The 20,497-nt window shown below is 35.8% G+C and overlaps 1 protein-coding gene across 1 annotated transcript in view; it reads left to right on the top strand.

The window, feature by feature from the left end:
- Positions 1-20,320, top strand: part of Usp14 (ubiquitin specific protease 14) — a 55,768-nt gene extending 35,448 nt beyond the window's left edge. The window contains exons 8-12 of the mRNA XM_081755331.1: positions 4,410-4,475; positions 9,108-9,290; positions 12,807-12,924; positions 16,842-17,024; positions 19,446-20,320. Of these exons, the coding sequence (XP_081611457.1) occupies positions 4,410-4,475; positions 9,108-9,290; positions 12,807-12,924; positions 16,842-17,024; positions 19,446-19,546 (651 nt within the window). The 3' untranslated portion in view covers positions 19,547-20,320. The remainder of the gene's footprint in view (positions 1-4,409; positions 4,476-9,107; positions 9,291-12,806; positions 12,925-16,841; positions 17,025-19,445) is intronic.
- The last annotated feature ends 177 nt before the right edge of the window (positions 20,321-20,497 follow it).

Here is a 20,497-nt window from a genome sequence, read left to right as displayed (position 1 = left end):
AAAAAGGTGATGTCAAAGGGAAAACTTAGGGGGGAAAAATTTTTTTTCATATTTTGGGCCCCTCTGGAACGGCCCTGTTTGAACGTAGAGATCTCAAAAAAAATCTAATAAATACTACTCGGTAGACTGAATGTGTGTAGCAAATTTCAAGTTTCTATCTTGAATAGTAAGGGCGGGAGAAATTTTATCAAGAATCTCCACAATGCCCCAAATTACCGCAAAAGACCCTGATCTCAGGTAAAAAATTTCCTGAGACATCTCTATTTACCGTAGGATTATAATCCGCCAATCATTCTCTTCAGAATAGAACTGCCTTTCAGGCGGCAGCATTCGCATGTCTCCATCGTGTATCTAAGGCGGCAAAATCTCGAAGAAAGGGATTTTTTGGTAAAAATACCCCTTTTTTAAAACTTTTTACCCCTCTGGACCTCTCCCCCCCTGTTTTAACGCAGAAATCATGAAAAATGTCTGTTAAATACTACTCGGTGGACTGAATGTTTGTGCACAATTTCAATCTTCTAGGTGCAAAAGTAAGCCCACCCCCCAAAAAATATACCGACAATGTCTCATATTCCCGTATACAGAAGGATATTTTGTAAAAATTCCCTGAGACATCCCTAATTACCCTAGGATCATGGTTTGCACATCATTCTCTTCAGAATAGAACTGCCTTTCAGACGGTACCATTTACGTGTTTCTATCATGTATCTGAGGCGTAAAAATAGTGAAAAACTGATTTTTTGGTAAAAGAAATATCCCTTTTTTTTAACCTTTTTCCCCTTGGACTCATCTTCTGCTAACGCAGAAATCTGAAAAAATCTGGTAAATACTACTCGGTGGATTGAATGTTTGTGCAAAATTTTAATCTTCTACGTGCAAAAATAAGCCCGCCAATAAATAATGAACATAGGCTTAATAAAAGAAAACATATTGTTTAAAGTTATGACGCCATCACCTCCTATGTCTCGACGCATGAAGGTGTGAAACCATACGTAACGTCTTCTACAATGCCTCTGGACTTTAAAAAAAAAAATAAATAAATAAAAAAAAAAAATAAACGGACGAAAAAGCTCAAATAGGAGAGTTATAACGCAATGTACCATAAAACACCCGTATGGTACAAATTGTACCATAAGATCCCAAACGGGATGAATATATATATATATATATATAAAAGATGTGTATACAGTTTGCACACAAGATTACAATTAAGTAAATTTCTAAAAGTTCTTTTCTCTAAGTTAAATGCAAGTTCTTTCCTCCTGCTTGTTGCAGCTCTGAGATAGGTAAGGATACCTCTTGCCCGTTGTAGGTCAGAAGTAGGGTTAGTATTTCTGCCCGTTGCAGCTCAGAGGTTTGAGGTTTCTGGGTACGAATTACCCTTCATGTTGCAGATATGTCTAAAGAAACCCTTTACTCGTTGTAGCCCAGAAGTAGGGCTAGTATCTTTCCCCGTTGCAACTTGGAGGTTTTGGGGTTTACTGGGTAAGAATAACCCTACCCGGTGCAGATGTGTCTAAAGAAACCCCTTACCCGTTGTAGCCCAGAGGTAGGGCTAGTATCTCTGCCTGTGCAGCTCGGAGGTTTGTTGGGTAACAATTACCCTGCACATAGGAGATAGGTCTAAAGAAACCTCTTGCCCGTTGCAGCTCAGAGGTAGGATTGGTGTCTCTACCCGTTGCAACACTGTGATACGTGAAAATACTTCTTGTCCGTTGTAGCTGAAGAGATGGGTAGGATATGACTAGTTAACAACTGATGTTGTTGATCATTTTTAAAAAATAAAGGTTACTTTCTAAGAGGATTTGGATAGTGATAGTTAGCTTTCAATATTACTTACCGTAAACTTATTGCACCCTAAATCAAATTCATCCATACACTCTTATATAACCTGAACTCTTTATTCTTATCTGTAATCTTCTTATTCTTATCGTCATCTTCTTAACAAAATTCACCTTCTGAATCTTTCCAATTCGTATAATTATGTCATTTCTATCTTAGTTCTTACGATATATATTCTATCTTTATCTTGTTTATCATAACAACCACAGACTATCTAATATTAACCTTAGGCTACATCAGCAAGTGCATTCTTTTGAGACACTTCCTGCTAGCCTGCCAACAGATGTCTACTACGTCGAGATTCCGTTTATATAGCCAGTCTTTGAAGGCGGCACCTGTGGACGGGTTGAAGGAGTCCTTTTCACGTTCCATCGATGTGAGAGCGTCCGTCGGCTTCATGCTGGTGCTTGTGCCGAAGCATGTAGGTTTATTTACTAATACATGTTACTTCCAATATGAGAGGATATTGCAGTACCGGTATATGGATATACAGTGTACTTCATTTTATGTTTCCAGCAGTTAAGTTAAACATTATAAAATGTATCTTAATATTTTTATTCATGGGACTTCCCTTTTGTGTAGTATTTTTTTAAAGTACAATATAGTACATACCAAACATTTATAATCTACTGACCTGCACCAAGAGGTAAGAAAATATTAATAATAGTGGGTTTAGGTACAAAAAATGTGTTGTTAATAGTACAAATGGAACAAGAACTGACTTCGTCCGCTACATTAGGCCATATAATCAGGAGTCTGCTATATTATAAAGTGGTAGTATCTACATGGGTCTGTGAAGAGATGTTTTGATAGTTAATAAACATAATTTTTTTTATATACTTTTTAAAATATACTTTTGAGATCTAGGAGGGTTTGTTGGTTAAAATATCATGATTTACGTTTTATTTAATATCAGTTACGGACTAATAAGTACGTAGTTCTGTGCATTCATTGATGTTAGTATTTGGAGCGTCCGAGAATGAGAGCAGGAATTGCTCTCGAAATCATTCACTGTAAATACAGGGCAAGTTAAAATGATATACCCGATTTTAGACATTTATTCTGTGAAATGTAATAAAATATGTTATTGTGAGACATGCGCTTCGAAAGGTTAACGTTCAGTGCAGTGTTTCTCATATAGCCTCGCTGCTAAAAGGGACGTTAAACTCAATCACTCAATCAATGCAGTGTTTCCACTTTCTGCCGCTGATCGAACCGTTAAGGAAAATGGCGTTGACTAGAGAACAGAGGTCTTTCTGTGTGCTTGATTATCATGTATAGAAGTTTGTGATTATTGTGTAAGGGCCTTTCCGTACCATGGAGAGACCCGATTATTGTCTAACGGCCTCTCCGTATCATGGAGAGACCCGATTATTGTGTAACGGCCTTTCCGTACCATGGAGAGACCCGATTATTATGTAACGGACTTTCCGTACCATGGAGAGACCCGATTATTGTGTAACGGCCTTTCCGTACCATGGAGAGACCCGATTATTATGTAACGGCCTTTCCGTACCATGGAGAGACCCGATTATTATGTAACGGCCTCTCCGTACCATGGAGAGACCCGATTATTGTGTAACGGCCTTTCCGTACCATGGAGAGACTCACCTACGGGGAAGGCTATTCGTAAATGGTATGAATATTTCAGAGATTTTGGCCGCCCATATGACAGTAGCCATTACTGGTGTTGACAGCAACATGTTACAACAGGTTTGGCAGGAGATAGCCTATCAGCGTTTTGTGTGCCGTGTTACGCAAGGTGATCACACGCTTGTGATACGTTTGAAGACAACTTTGACAGTTTATCTTTCGTAGCACGTCTCACAATAACATATGTTCATTAGATTTCACCGAATAAATTTCTGAAATCGGGTCCATCATTTTGGACATGAGTGTACATTGACACTGTATGGTTAGTCTTATCGCTTAGTTAAGAGGCCTCATGCCGGCAAAATTAAAATACCGCTAATATTACAGTAATTATGAGATATCTTCAAACAGATAAAAGATAATTGAAATGTGGAACAAGAGCGCCCTAGACAATATTATTTTGCGTGAGGTACCGTTATCACAAGTCACCTAGTGGCTTTCCGTTTTCAGCTGTTTAGAAACGCGAAAATAAATGCCGATTTTCAAAATGGCTCGAAATCGAAAGCAGATAAGTGAGTCATGATAACGGTATCTCATGTAAAATGATGTTGCCTAGGTTGCTCTTGTTCCACATTTCGATTATTTTTTATCTATTTGAAGATATCACATGATTACTGTAAAATTAGCGGTATTTTAATTTCGCCGGGATGAGGCCTCTTAAGAAAAATGTCCCAGGCAGTTTCTGTATAAGTCAACAAGTAATTTCCAATTAGGGTTTGTTCACACGAAAATATCTAGATGCTACCACTGAAGGAGTAATAAACATTTGACTGATAATGATTGTTTAGTAAATGCGGGAAGTATAAAGTTGAGAAGAGCTGAGGAAGTAGTTTAGAGTTTATTTATGATTTAGCTTGTTCGTGGGGACCTTATTCTTTATTGTCTTAATAAATCTTTGTTTTATTATATTTCAGAAAATGCAAGAACAAATTACAAAACATTCGCCTACGTTGGACCGAGATGCTGTTTATACTAAAACGGTTAGTATTATTTCAAGTAAGACATTATATACGTGCAGATACGCTCGACCTCCTCTCAAATTCAAATTAATCAATCTTCACAGCGCATCAAGCATTGTATTTATGAATACTTGTAATTATTAGGGTCAAAAAAAGAAAAAAAAAATGTGAAGTTAAAAATGAAAAAGCATAGTAAGGAAAGTGAAAATAAGGGAAGGTAAAATGTTTGTTTCAGTATGCTTAATGTCTTCATGGTGAGTCTTCTTTCCTTAGCAGTCCGCTAGTGTTTCCACTCAAATTCTTGGATAGTGGTCTCAATTTACAAAGATCTGTTTCAGTGATCCAGGGATGAGTGACTCCCCACCAAAACTTTCTTTCTGCTAGCTTTTAAATGGAATTAAAATTCTGTGTTCCCATATTTATTGCTGACTTTCGGTCAGGTTTCCATTTTACACATTCTGAGACAGGACATCATTTCATGACATCTGAACCATAGATTTTACATAAGAGCTATGTAAGATGTTATAGTAAGAAAAGAGAAGTCATTTCAGTATTATAGATTTCCTTGTTTTTTGTAATTAAGGAGGATGGATATGTTTAAAGCCATGCGATGAAGAAATCAATGTCTTTCTAGTGCTCCTAAGTGGTTTGTGATCCTACATCCTATCCGTAAACGTTTTCACAAGCATATATTATTTTCTTGTCTGGTGTAATTTTGTTCGGTTGCTTAACACACATTTGCCGAGTAGATAGAGAATGGTACACTTATAGTTTGCCTCGAAAATGATCTCCGAAATAAAATAAGATGATCCGAAAACGTCTCACAGTTAATGCACCGAGGCTAAAGAAGACTGTGATGATAGTGAACGAAATGATGGAGTGAAGAAAATTGGAGGAAACTGGAAAAACCTCTCGAGAAAACCGCGTACACAGTGTTTGTTCACCACAAAGTCTATTTGGCGAGAGCTGAGATGGAACCAGACCCCCCACGCACCAAAGTACCCCTCTGCCACTAAACTTCTGCAAATCTGGGTTTTTGTTTAGTAGCTGCGGCTTTCAAAAAATTGATTTCACCTGATTTTTAATGAAAACCTATCTTTCTGATACTATTGCATGATCGATGTTGGTTCAACGGCAGATCTGGTAAAACGCCATAGTAAGAAAGAGCAGAGTCACTCGCAATGTCACACAATTTTGTTGATGTATAAATTTTGTAGTATGTCCATCAGTTTCAAATATTTGTCATAAATTAGGTTTCTGAATATGTTTTTCATTTAAATTATAAAACATACTTACCATAGTGAACCAACGAGCAAGCCCCGCTATTCGCCGCTTTCCGTAAGATGATGTAAGTGAAGGATTTCGGGTCACATGTCTTAGATGAGTAACCAGTGGGAAAAACTAGATGGTGTTGGTAGCGGCTTTCACTAGCGTTGTGAGGACAACTGGGTTCTCAAGGAAACCAACACTTGGCAAGTCAAATTCTGCGACAAGACTCACTTAATCACAGAATCTCTAATCTTCCTGCAATTAAACTATAGGGCTATACACTGTTGACTATGGGCTTCGCAAAATATTATGGGCTATTAACAGGACTTTTTTGTCGTACGTTTCCCTTAATTTTGATTCTGAAAGTCTTTCTAGATTTCTCACAGTGTGTAGTATTTTCTTCCGTAATATGAAGATCGTAAGAATTCCGAATTTTAACGCTTAAAAGGCGTTAAACATCATATTATTCTGTGGATACATATAAAAGCTAAGACTATATATGAAGGGTAAGGGGTAAAACAAGGAATGTCCATGTGTGTGCTTTAACGGGTGATTTGTCCTATCTGTTGGTGACTCTTGGTACTATTTGACTATATATGCCATACATGATTAGACGTAGAAATGTCCATGTAAAAGGGGCAAAAGATTTGGCTAACCCTGTTCATTTTATACGCGGTTTCAATATTAAAACTCCGTTTTCTCGAAAATCAAGTTTTGGGACATTTCTTCTTTTTTTCCCCCTTACCCTTTATATACATATACACAGCATGTACACTCAGTGACAAAAGTTCTTTCTGTTTGATGAAATTAACTTCGAAAATAACTACAGAAGGAAAGGACAATTTGAGTGCAGTTGTCAGTAAATTAAAAAGAACGTAATTTTCTGTACATTTCAGCCTTGAAACTCGGTGAACACTGTGTACGTTCCACCGTTATTCCCAAAATAAATTTTACCAAATGGAAAGAAAAGTTTTGTCGCTGACTGTACCATTTATATTAAAATGTTTGCGAAACTTTAAAACTAACAGATAAAAAAAAAAAAATATATTGAAATTTTGTACGATGCATATATTGATAGGGGTACATCGTTTTATATATTCCGTAATACCACCAGATTAATACTGTTGCCAAAGTTGAATTTTTTGAAACACGCTACGTCAAATTATTACATAAGTCAGGTCTGCATAGGAAACATAAACGTACAATACCGTACTTAGGATTCACTGTTGCAGACTAAGGACGTTATAATATCATAAACATCCAAATTTTTGGAGATTTCTACAGCAGTAATAACGGAAATGAGTAATAACGTATTTCGAATGAAAGAAACAAATTTATAAGAAATTGAAAATTCGACTTTATTTCGAAAAAGTGCGTTGATAAGTATTACATCTACACGTACCAGTAAATGGTTTTGGAAAGATATAAAGGTGACAAATGCCGTTTGCAGCAATTTTATATCTCGGACCGTTCCGAGTTATGAAAAACATAATTAGAGATTATTGCTGAACTTAAATTGACGTATTTGTGGACATTTTTGTATAATAAATATTGCTTTCTCTTGTTTCTGTAACATTACAGCAACACTTTTTGAAAATTGTTATTACAACAAATTATCGCAATTAAATGATCTTAAGCATTTGTTACAAACTTTGCGAATGTCTATCATAACTCCAGAACAGTTTGAGATACCAAATTGGTGTAAATGGCATTTCGATTTTCACGCCTATTGGATATCATCTACTTGATAACACTGTATATAGTCTTTAAGTTTGAAGCATGATTCATTCACTAATTTTGTAAGTTTATAGAATCTATGAAAGTCGTGCTGCTGTATCAGGGTGTCTATCGGTCACGAAAGTCACGAAATCAGAAAACGGTCATGAAAGTCACGAAAAAGTCATGAAATTTAGCTTTTGGGTCACGATTTTTTTTAACTGTGCAAATGTAAGTACAGATTGGAAAATTTTGTTCTATAAAACATCAAAATTCAACACCAAAAATGTCTATGGTCGGTTTTAGACGCCACCAAATCGCAAGCAAAGTACGTTGGTATCGCATGGAAGAAAATTCGGTCTAATTCGCACCCAAATTCGCTCTTGAAAATGTTAGGAAATTTTATGATTTGGTAAAGAAAAGGTCACGAAAAAGTCACGAAATTTCATTGTGGAATTTTAGTAGACACCCTGCGTATGAACCTTTCTCCTATTACTTTGTACTAATGTGTAAAGGAAAAGACACCGCGCCTGTAGTTGGTTCATAATGACTTCACGTCTTTACTCAACTGTTGCCATATCTAGTCAACAAACACATAGGCACAATATTCTCCAGTTATCTGTTTGGGGTAATTCAGTGATGAGTTGTTAACTGATTGGGATAATTCAATGGTTTACGCTCAGTTGTTAACTGATTGGGATAATTGAATGGTTTGCGCTCAGTTGTTAACTGATTGGGGTACGTCATTGATGTGCGCTTAGATATTAACTGATCGTGGTAGTTCAGTATTATGTGCAAAATTTGAAACACAGCATTAACTCCACGTATTTCTAAGTCAGCGCATGTAAACAAGTGGGTGAGACCAGGTCGGGAGTAACAGCCTGGACTTCAATTATTTTATTAGATTCCGTAAATTTTTGGAGAGTATGAATTTTCGCATCAGCTCCTTTCACTATCGATATCTCCTTATCATCTTCGATACTTTCCAAATATTAGCAGTGATCGAAATTCTGATTTGATTTGATTTTTAATTAGCGTCCCTTTCAGCAGCGAGGCTATATGAGGCGCGCACCTACAGCTTAACGTGCAATCCGAACCATATGAGTTCCCACCGGAATTGAACCTGGATTTTTCACGCCAAAGGTGCGTAGGCTAATACTTAGCCATGAAAAAGCTTTGATCGAAATTTTAAATGAAGAGCTGACACGTATTAAGGTACGTTGTATGATTTCATTGTTACTGCCATAAAGTATGCTCAAATGAAATGCGTGTACACATCACTTCTACACTGCTTAAAACAGCAAGACGTAATTATGATCTTGGGGGAGTCGAATTCATTCCTTTTGTTGATAGAATGCGTATGTTCCCTTATTGAAAGTCTCAGATTCAAAGCATGCAACTTCTACTTTTACATAGATGTAAGTAGTGAACTATATGTAGTGTAAGTTAATGGTCAATATTTAAAATTAAATACATTCATATATATCGGTATCAGGTGGTAAAAAATTGTGTATCATCGGTATTAATTGTATCTTGGTGAGTTCATTGAAATAATAGTGTGCAAAAGTAAATAAATACTAATAAAAAGTAATTGTAATATTTGTGCATGTTTACTGATGTCATCATGTATTTTAAGTTCATTTTATTCTTTCTTTCTTCTTTTTTCAGTGTAAAATAAACCGATTGCCGGCCTATTTGACAGTTCAGTTTGTGAGATTTTATTTTAAAGAACGGGAATCGATTAATGCTAAAATTTTGAAAGACGTGAAATTCCCTCTAGATTTTGATGCATTCGAACTTTGTAGCCCAGAACTACAACAAAAACTAACGCCAATGCGATCAAGATTTAAGGTAAGGATTTTCCTTTTATTATTTTTATTATATATTATTATTATTACTAACAACAGCATTTCCTACTCTTCCACCACCACCACCGCGTTTATGTATAATCTATAATCCGCGTCACCCGAATTGGCGTGTGGCATCAGCCAATAAGCTCGCAGTGTCCTGTTACTAATCCTTCAGGGGAGAATCTAATCATTCATAATTGTCCACAAATACGAACAAAATCAATTCTGAATGATTAGATTCCTCCCTGAAGGTTTAGTAACAGGACACAGCGAACTTATTGGCTGATGCCACACGCCAATTCGGTGACGCGGGCTATTGTGTGTTTCACTTAATATGCAGTATTTCTTTCAGCTTAGTATCACTGGAGCAGCTTGTGGTCGACATTTTTTATGTTGGAAACTTAAATCTATTGAATTATAACACACCACGCCCTTTTTTAACTACTATAGAGATTCTGTACAATTTAGGGGCTGTGAAATGATAATTTCATTTTAAAGTTTTTTAATCCAACCAGGGCCCGGTCCCGTGGTCATCGGTTAACAGGGAGTCTACTGTATTATTATTATGTTCATTTAACAACTATTTAAATGTAAATGGGACTTTACTTCACGTTTTCAATGACCGAACCAGATGAAACATGGTCTCTAAAGGCTATAATTTAAGTTAATTGCAGCTGGAAAATTCATGGATCAAAAAGAAATGGAGTGTAGAGGGCTGAAACAGAAGTAGAACAGGAGTGTTTAACACAATTTACCTTTGCATGTCTTTTTTTGGTACATCATGAGTATTGTACAGTGTTCAGTATAGCTGCCATTGATTATTATGTAAAGCTGAAGACAGTCTCCAGTCTCGAATACTACGATGAAAAGTTTCGGGAGTGACCTGATACTAAGATAAGCTACACTTTAGCAGTTCTCAGTATTTACCATGACCTTAAAGTGGCTCCACAGATATAAATGAGTGGGTGTCAACTTAGAAGCCTTGTATCCCGATATATTAAAAAATGATTTCGACCCATTCTCTCGACTTAGGTGATTACTCTTGCTCCTATTCGTTTTCTTAAATGTTCATCCACGGGGAAGACGAGGAGGAAAAGAACATTCTTAAAACACCAAAACTACGATAGCAAGTTTAGATGATATTTACACATATTTTGTGGAATTTAAACAGGGTGCCCACCTAATCGTGAACACCATGAATAAGCCGTGAGTTTTGTTAACAAACTTGAAAATCTAGATAATTTTCAAATTAATAAAGAAAAATTTATAAATTTATCATCAAAAAGTCGTTTTGAGTCGCAGAACTCTGCTTTGGAACTATTTGAAACGTAAAAGGGAAAAAGGGGCGGGACATGCCTTGGGTTCCCCACCCACCCACACACGCATTGGTTTTACACCGAGCAGGTTTTAATGTCATTGTGCGGTCAGTAAACTTTCCGACCGTGAAGTTGAAACACTTTGGACCATGGAAAAGACGTAATTCGATTATTCTGTTAAAACATTTGACTTCACTTTATTTAATATCTTCTGTTTCTTTAACCTTGTAGACTTGGAAGACGTTGTCGTTTTGAGATAAGTTTTTGTTACTCTGTATTGTAATCTGTACGTAATAAAATAAAACAGTATATCGTAGCAATATTTATGTCACACTGAATGATCTATGTGGCACATTAAACTGTTTAATTGTCGAATATTAAAACAGAAGGAATTTTGGAGCTTTTTTAGAAAGAACGGACAACCATAAGGAAATTAATATTTTCAAATTTTACAGAATGAAAATGGCAAATAAGAGTGAATTTTCACATATTGTTCCCATTACCTCTGGAGTTTATTTTTCAGTCTCTATACCAGTCTTTTTATAGTCTTTTAATAATAATAATAAATATTTGATATTACGTAAACTTATGCAGCATTTTCATTTTTGTATACAACGAAACCTTTACTTTCGAATTGCAGAATTGATGGCATTGACACATCATAGAGTAAGCAGAATTCCAGCGAATAAAGAAAGTTTAATTGGGTAAAAGAAAAGAAAACATGCTTGCGGACTCAAATGTTCTAAAACAAATAAAAAAAAGTCGCCGATCATCCGGGCATTCCATGTGAAATCATCGTCTCAATATAATGGTTGCTCGACCATCAGGATTTTCTTTTTTCTTTTTTTCACCTAAGGTTACTTTACTAATGATGTGCCGAAAGATTATCATAATTTTTCATCTGCCGCCATCTTGAATTTAGATAATATTTTTCTTCACTGGTGCGCTTGAAAATTAGGCTTACAGTGGTATAGAAAAGAGGCTTCTGCGCGTCTACTACAAAAGGTAGAAAGTTGCTGTTTGTACTACCGTAAAGCAGAGATATTGGTCTTTCATAAAACATATATAAAGTCAGGGTAATGTTTTGGTAAAAGAAATTTTCAAGATCTTGAATGTAGCCATCTGAAATCCAAAATTAGCCAATATCGAAAGCTTGCAAAATCAACAGTATTTGAAACCACAGAATGGGTTATTCTGCACAAGAACTGTGACTGGAAGGGTTTTCAGAAACTGTGAAATAGATATACCTGGAGTTCAGAGCTCTCTATTTCCAATTTTTGGCTCCGAAAATTTAAAAAAATTCAAATTTCTCAAAAGAAGAGCAGGAAGAAATTTGAATTTTTAGCCCTAAATACTTCTTCCTAGTTCTGAATAGAAATTGTGTCATTTTGTAGTTTACAATGATAAACGATTTACAGTCTTTTAGAATCCTTATATATAGGGTGAATATTTTAAAACTTAAGACTGCAAATTATCTGGAGAGAGAAATTAACTGCAAATTATTATTATTTATTGATAATAGATGACGCTGTAATCAGAGAAAACTAATTTCACTAAAAATTTCTTCAATCGGGAGGTTCCACGTTTCCTTCCTGAATAAATCTGCGATACAGTATGTCTTTTATATTAAACGTAAAGTGACATGAAAGATGGCTCTGCATTCGGCATGAATTGATAATTCAAATATGGCAGATAATTCCTTTGGTTTATATACTTTTGATTTTAGAGGCTTTCGAAATTGGAAATTTTGCAGTTTTGATGGCTGCATTCGAGATCTTGAAAATTCCTTGTACAGAAATATTATCCTGCCTTTATATGTGCTTTATGAAAGACCAATATCTCTGCTTTACCGTAGTACAAATCGTAACTTTTTATCTTCCGTAGTAACTGTGTAGCAGGCCAATTTCTACACCACTGCAGCCCGTATTTTCACACGCATCAGTGAAGAAAAATATTATCTAAATCCAAGATGGCGGCAGATGAAAAATTCTGATACTCTTTCTCATATGTCATTAGTAAAGTAATTTTTGGTGAAAGTATCTGATGGTCGAGCAAACCCTTCCTTGATGATTTGACTTGGAATGATCTTTTTCTCACTGCGAAATCAGTTGGATCTATATTTCTATAAATATGAATTCCAGACACTGATATATATATATATATATATATATATATATATATATTCATATTCTTTCTTGTAGGAATATGAAGATAAGAAAGTAGAGGAAGCACAAAAAGAGAAAATAGTTGAGAAATCAGAAAAAGGTGATGGAGACGAGAAACCAAAGACTAAGTCGGTGCCATATTGGTTTGAAGATGGTGAGTTTTATCTTTTCTTTTCTTTCTTCCTTTTAATTATGTTCTCAATAAGAAACGTACTATATTCTTCCATTGTAAGATAAAAAGTAAATTTTACTACTTCCACTGAGTACAAGTTAACAAATAAGATGAGAATCATGCGCTGCTTCGACACTACGATGGCTTCATTAAACAGTACTTCCTTCCCTCCGACTGGCTGGCCAAAGGAAGTGAGAACAGTCAAGGAAATCAGTATTATAGCCTGGAATGTAACTCAGGTTCTTTACCTCATAAATAGCATTTTTAACCATTCAAATTGTTACTTTCCGCATCTTCCCGCGATCCCGCAGTGTATATTTAAACTTTACGCTGCCTCCCCCAGTCAGGGGTAAAAGTGGAGGTCCCATGTTCACTTTGTCCTTACGCAAGTTTATGGTGTAACTGAACTGCCACAACCAGGTAGTATGTTGGATATACCCAGGGGTAAAAGTGGATCTGAAAAGGTAGGGGGACGCTTGACGTCACGTCGTCCTCCGTGCCTATCTTTGCCCATTGTATTTTTTTTATAAAGTAGGGAGGCGCCACAGATATTTTCGTGGGGGGAGGGGACGACGTTCCCCCTCACTTATACCCCTGTCCCCAGTCCATTTCAATTTTAAAAAGTGTACAAAATCATGCTAGTAGAAACTGAAAACACAAGAAATGACCAAATATCGTGATGTTCGCATACGTCAAATGCACTATGGTTCATATCACATCGTCGCATGAAAACCAGAGGAACGTAACTCCATTTTCGTAGGTTTACAGGCGAGAGGACAAAAATATTATTAGAAAGATGTGGTATTAATAAGATGGTAATTGAGCTGCATTACAACAGACGATTGACAAGGAGAACAGATGGCGTTACGTCCCATTTACACCAAGTGAGGCTTTCAAAATTATGTCCAAACATGAAGAAAACGAAAAACGCATTTTTGGAGTTACATTTCTCTGGTTCTCATGCAACGACATGACGTATCAACTTATCACAACCGCTTGAGTTATTATAAAAGGCATGCACTATATGTTTCGGCTCGTATTTTTTAATCTTACTCCTAGCCTTGATTCTCTTGAGGATCCGCGGTGGCTCAGTGGTTGAGCGTTCACCTCTGGTGCTTGGGGTCCCAGGTTCGATCCCAGCTCGCACCGTGTGGACTTTTGTGGTGGACAAACATCGTGCTCGTGGGTTTTCTCGGGGCTCTCCCGTTTCCTCCCACTTTCTTCATTCCATCATTTCACTCATTTCTCATAATCACCGTCTCCTTTAGCCTAACCGGCATAACTGTGGAACGTAAAACTCAAAGATTTCATTTTCTTTTCTTGAGGGTTAAAAGTGATTGTATTTTTCAGAAATGGTCAAGACTGTTTTATGAAGAGATACATACATTAGTTAGAGATGGACCAATTAGCAATTCGTTTTGCAGTTGTTACTCTTAATAAACATGGCCTACATGAAGTTATAATAAGTTATGATTAACGAGATAATCTTGTGTGTCTATAGCCAGAGAGCTCGGAGATATGATAAATATCTATGGAGAAGTGACACTCTTTGTTCTAAATAAGGGTGGTGATTAAGTATCGTCTTAAGTAATAATACTTTTGACAAAGTGGGGTACTTTTCAAATGTCTAGGGTCAACATTAACAAACCAAAATTATATTCACGAGGAAATCAAATGTCGACTGAAAGCAGGGAATCGCGGTATTATTCGATCCAAACACTTCCGTCTCCGCGAAACCTGTCGAAGAATTTGAAGCTTAAAATGTATATAAAACGATAATTATGTTGCTCTATGGTTGCGAAAAATGGTCGCTTGAGGGAAGAACGCAGACTGAAAGTGTTTGAAACTAAAATCCTGAGGCGAATATTCCGATTCAAGAGGGACAGGAATGGGGACTTCATAATGAGGAACTGCGTAATTTATACCGTTTACCTGAGATTATCTAAGATGCTCAGGTGAGCAGATCATGTAACCGAACGGGAATAGGAAAATTTTCAACACTTTAATTGGAAACTTAATCGGAAGAAGACCATTAGGAAGACCTGAGTCCAGATATGGATCTCGCGGAAATAGGAACAGGAAGTAGATACTGGATCCATTTGGCTAAGGACAGAAGTTAATAATCCGGGGCGTTATAACAAGACCGTAACTTGAGATACTCTTTGCCTTTCGTGTACATCAAATATTCGAATTATTCTTTTATTTATTTACCGGGTTAATAAGGGGAAGTTAAGATAGATTTTATTATTATTATTATTATTATTATTATTATTATTATTATTATTATTATTATTATTATTATTATTATTATTATTATTACAGGCTTTCCAATGCTCGTATATTTTAACGAAACCTCCTATATTTTTGTGGCATTACTACTTCCACTTATGAAAATAACATAAGGAAATAAGGTGTGGGTGTTTGGAGGGCTTTTCGTCTCCGAAGTAGGGTGGTTGAATGGAGACTCTTCTGTGTTTCATCCTTTCCTACTTATTGTCTAAAGATAATTACACCAAACAATATACAGTTAGCGCAAAAAGTATTCATACACCTACAAAATGGAACAAAAAATAAACTAGTTTCGTCAATGGAGTAGTGATTGTAAAGAATTATAAATAATTTATTTAGGCGTATCAATACTTTTGCACTAATTGTACGCAAATAATTGTAGAATATGTTACACGTGGTTAAATCTTCCTTAAAAATGTCAGCTGTAGAATGTTTATATTTTTAGATTTAATGTACATTTCATTTAGATGTACACTGATTTTCTGATGCAATCCTTTTTACACTTTCCTTATGGTCGTTGCTTAGTACTGGTGAGTTACATACGAAAACTTACTAAGAAACTCGTATAAACATTTTGCGACGAGATAATTACCCATTTAGTTATATTTAGAATAGAACGTATGTTCATATAACAATTGATGTAATTTCTATGTATTTTTTTTATTTATTTATTTCTACCTATTGGATAATTGAAGTGTTCCTTTTTCACAACTTCACGAAACCTCCTATATTTTTTCGTCGTGATTTCCTATACCTTTTTTCATTAGCATTGGAAAGCCTCCTATTATTATTATTATTATTATTATTATTATTATTATTATTATTATTATTATTATTATTATTATTATTATTATTATTATTATTATTATTATTATTATTATAATAATAGTAGAGTAATACAGAAATACATGTAAATAATTGGATCCTTTTCTGCGCAGCAAATCAAAATAATGGTGAATAATTGTCGTGTTGGAGTTGTCAGGTCAATAATTATCAGAAGCACGGTTAGTACGGATTAATATTATTATTATGACTTTTTTTTTTTTAATTCTGTAGTGTTATCCTTCGATTTGTCTGGGTTTTCCTAATATGTGGTTATATGCATTTCTTCCGTTTTGCGTTATACGCAAGAAATACGATCTGATAGCCATACGTAAACTCAAACTTTTTATATGGTATTCTGTAAATAATAGTAATAACAGAAAACTATACGGAACTCTGCCTGTATATCCTGTGTGACGTAATGGTTAACACTGTTGGATTTTGGTTAATCGATTTATAGTAAATATGTAAAGTGATAAGTGTTCGTGCAGTCATGAGACAACGGAGATAGCTAACTGATTGAGTTGATTCAACTTATAGATTGGAGCCGCTGTATTAACTACATGCTACGCCACTAGTAAGCTGTTCGGTTTTAGTAGACTGTAGATCCGTATAATTTTCTTTTATCCCTTGTTTTATGTCAAGCGTTTGAAAAGGAATTTCGTTATTGCGGCTGTGATTAATTTTTGATAATTCCAGTGTAAGTTGACAGTCTGTATCCGTAAGTGGATTAATAAACTTTGCTTCTGTATCGTCTATTGATTGTTCATACATGTTTTCTTTTTCAGATCTAGGGTCTAACAATTCAGGTTATTATACGCTCCAGGCGGTGTTGACGCATCGTGGTCGTTCTAGCTCGAGTGGACATTATGTTGCATGGGTGCGACAGAAGGGTGATGCATGGATCAAATGTGATGATGATAAAGTATCACCCGTCCCCTCGGAAGACATTCTTAAATTATCGGGTGGAGGTATGTATATATTTATTGTTCGAAATTTTTAAAACGCTTTCACTTACAAAGTGGTTGTAATTTATTTGAATAATCATGTCCATGAAAAGAACACTCTTCTAGCTCTTTCGTAGCAAAATGATTACAAGTCTAGGGATCTAGACTGAGATGCAATGTATCTGTACAACCGGTAATGACATTCACTTCGCGGTAGGTGGCGCTATCGCTTGTGAAAGACACCACTATACTTTGGAAACAATCTATAGCATCGAAATTAAGATGTGGATATGCGACAACGAAATTGTCATTAACAACTGATTCTTTTTTTTTTTTTTTTTTCATAATCGTCGTCGTATTTTTAAATATCTATAGAAAAAAAGATATTAGTTATTCTACGGTGTAATATTCTTTAGCGTAATTTGTGGTAGGAGATTGTTCTTGTTTTTGTGTCTTGTATGTGAATAAATTTAAGCAAGGTTGTACAGTCTCATTCAGAGAAAATCTTGGAAACCACCCACCTCTCCTTTAAAAGTCATTTTCTCGCTGCAATAAATAAGAAATTGTAATACTTCGGCAGGAATAAATTGGTCGAAGATTATCTAAATTGTTTTAATTTAACTCCGTCTAAGAATACAGGGCTTTAGAAAAAGAGATAGGTAACCATTTTAAAACAAAAGTGCATATGCGAGGTCTAGTCATAAAGTTTTAATTATCATCTTGAAAAAATGAAGATGCAACCATGAAATGATTGATGTTGTTAGTCCACCTTCAATGATACATTTTCCCAACGATAAATGAATTGGCGGAGATCTTGAATGTAGAAGCATGCATTTCGGCTGTTCAGGAAACGTTCCACCTCGTCATCGTTTCGGAAATGCCTGCCACGCAATAATTTCTTCATCTGCGGAAAGATGAAAAAGTCATTGGGTGCCATGTCTAGAGAATGCGGAGGGTGAGACAAAATTTTATAGCCCAAAGAAGCAACGTATGAAACAAGTGTACTGTGCAGAATGAGCTGAGGTGTTATTGTGGAGCAAAAGGACTCCTTTGTACAGTCTGCAGCAAAAAACCTGCAACATGAGAATGTAAGTTTATTGTGAAACTACGTCTAACAGCGCAGGGAATCAACATAACGTCTAAGTGGCACGAATCACGCCAGGAAAAACCTCGGCGTCCTCCCTTGTACACTTATTTTGGAGCAAAAGACATCGTCGTTTCTCAATAAATTTACATGCTCATGTTGCAGGTTTTTTGCTGCGGACTGTACAGCTTTTCTCGACGCTTCGTCTTGATAGTCTCCTTAACCTCGTCAGATTTCGGTGGTATGCTTCTGTTATGGTTTGCCCCTTATAAGCATAATCTGTTAGCTCCACACTATGACACTCTCAGAAAGCTGTCCGCTTCGCTTTTCCCGACATTGGTTGGTCTTCTCCTTTTTCGGCGGTGGTGTATGTTTTCAGTGTTTGCTTTGCTCCTTTGTCTCGAGGTCATAGTGGTACACCAAGCACTCTTCTATGGTGATTAGGCGTTTAAAGAAGTTATCTGGATTGGCCTGACACAACTGCAACATTTCCGTTGCTTCTCGACTCGGCGGGCTTTTTGAATGGATGTGAGCAGTCGCGGAATCCAGCGGGCCTCAATCTTTGTCATGTGCAAAGTGTTGAAAACTGATCTGTAACTGATTTTCACTTTTTCTATCATCGCCTCGATTGTGATACGTTGATCTGTGAGCTCAATGGCCTCCACTTCTTTTTACAATTCCCGGTTCTTCACACAGAGATGGTCTAGCACTTCGTTTTTCGTCACATAGATTTGTCTGACGACACTGGAAGCGTCTGCGCCATCTAACCGCTTTATCATATGATGGTGCATTATTGCCATACACTTCACCAATTCAGTATGAACTGTTGCAGTGTTCTTTCATTTCAAATGCTGAAAACGAATAACCACACGATGCTCCACTTTATCAGTGGGCTGCGCCATTTTACTTTGGCTGCGCAAGCGGCGTGCGACGGTACTGTGGGGCGGGATTCCCATGTGTACCGGACTACAGACATATACCTGAAAGAAACAAGAAATTTGTTAAGTAACTATTTTTTCCAGGTGATAATTAAAACTTTGGCTACCCCTCATATTATATATGTTGTAATTTTCATAGCTTATTGTAAATATTTACTATATATTATTTATGTAAACCAACTGATTACGCCATTGGTTATTAGAATTCTACTATCAAGGTTCTCTTTTAAAATGCATCCACCATATACTTACTTTCTGTATGTCGGCCACATTTCTAAGTTAGCCGGATTTCTGTGGTGCCATCAGAGACCACAGATTTTACAGCACAAATGAATTTTATGATAGTTACAAATGTATGCTGTAGAATTAAATACAAGATAGATAAATTACTCATCAGCCTCATCTTGTGTGTGTGTGTTTCAGGCGACTGGCATTGTGCGTATGTTCTCTTGTACGGGCCTAGAATATTAGAAGTACCATTGGATGATAGCGCAGCGACAGAAACTGAAAGTGGTTCTTCGTAAGAACTAATTAGAAGAAATGTGGATAAATTATGTATGTTCTGTTGGTGTGGATGATCTCGACAGTCAGCGAATTTCCACTAATAGATTTGGTAATCAAAGAATTTTTCTAAGTCTGATTGTAATAGATCCTCTCTTTGTCTTTTTTTTATTATTATTATTATTTCGACACGCAGAATGTGCTTCACGGAACAGACTTTGAGGGGAACTAAGGTGATAAAAAAAAGAAAAAAGAATACGTAGCAATATAATGTAATAGTTTTTCTTTCATGTATTATAAAGCTTACAACTGTTAATGAAACAGAAACGGCATTTTTTAAAGTGATTGTTATGACTTTTTTCTTCCTAACTTGTTTATTATGTACGTAAGGTTCTTTGATATAGTGTTATCATATTTATTGTTGCGCTATTTCGATGTAAAAAAAAAAAAAAAATGTGATTGGATATTAACTTTTCTTTGACGAGGAAGAAAAAAGAATTGTTTAAAAGCAGTTGTTTATAAATACCGCTGTGGTCAATGTTTCTCTCATGTTTCTCTTCTCATTGTAACCCTTCTTTCTTTCCTTACCAAACATTTTTTGAAGCTACTGACTAAATTAACGGCTGAAAGAAATATATGTGGTGTCTTTTTTTTCTTTTCTTGTAAAGTGACCCAGATGGACTACCAGTAATGAAATTGATTAATTGTAAGGACTGTTCTAGATAATTTCTTTTTACAAGTTCATATTTGTTAAATACTCCAAATTTTGTTACTAAACATTTTTTGTGGCAATTCTGTTTTGTTGTTTTATTTTATGTACTACCTTGTTAAAAATACTGCTCCAGTAGGTGAATGATTATAAATTATTCATTGCAGTTTTGGAAAATTCAAGTATGCTAATAAAACTCCAACTGACCAAAGCAATATATATATTTTAATAGTATATGTATCTTTGTTACAGTTTCGGCCATGTA

Source organism: Thermobia domestica, chromosome 1, assembly GCF_964235325.1.
Source record: "Thermobia domestica chromosome 1, izTheDome1.hap1.1, whole genome shotgun sequence".
NCBI lineage: Eukaryota > Metazoa > Arthropoda > Insecta > Zygentoma > Lepismatidae > Thermobia > Thermobia domestica.
The sequence above is the reverse complement of the archived record's forward strand: the minus strand, read 5'-3'. Positions and strand labels throughout refer to the sequence as shown.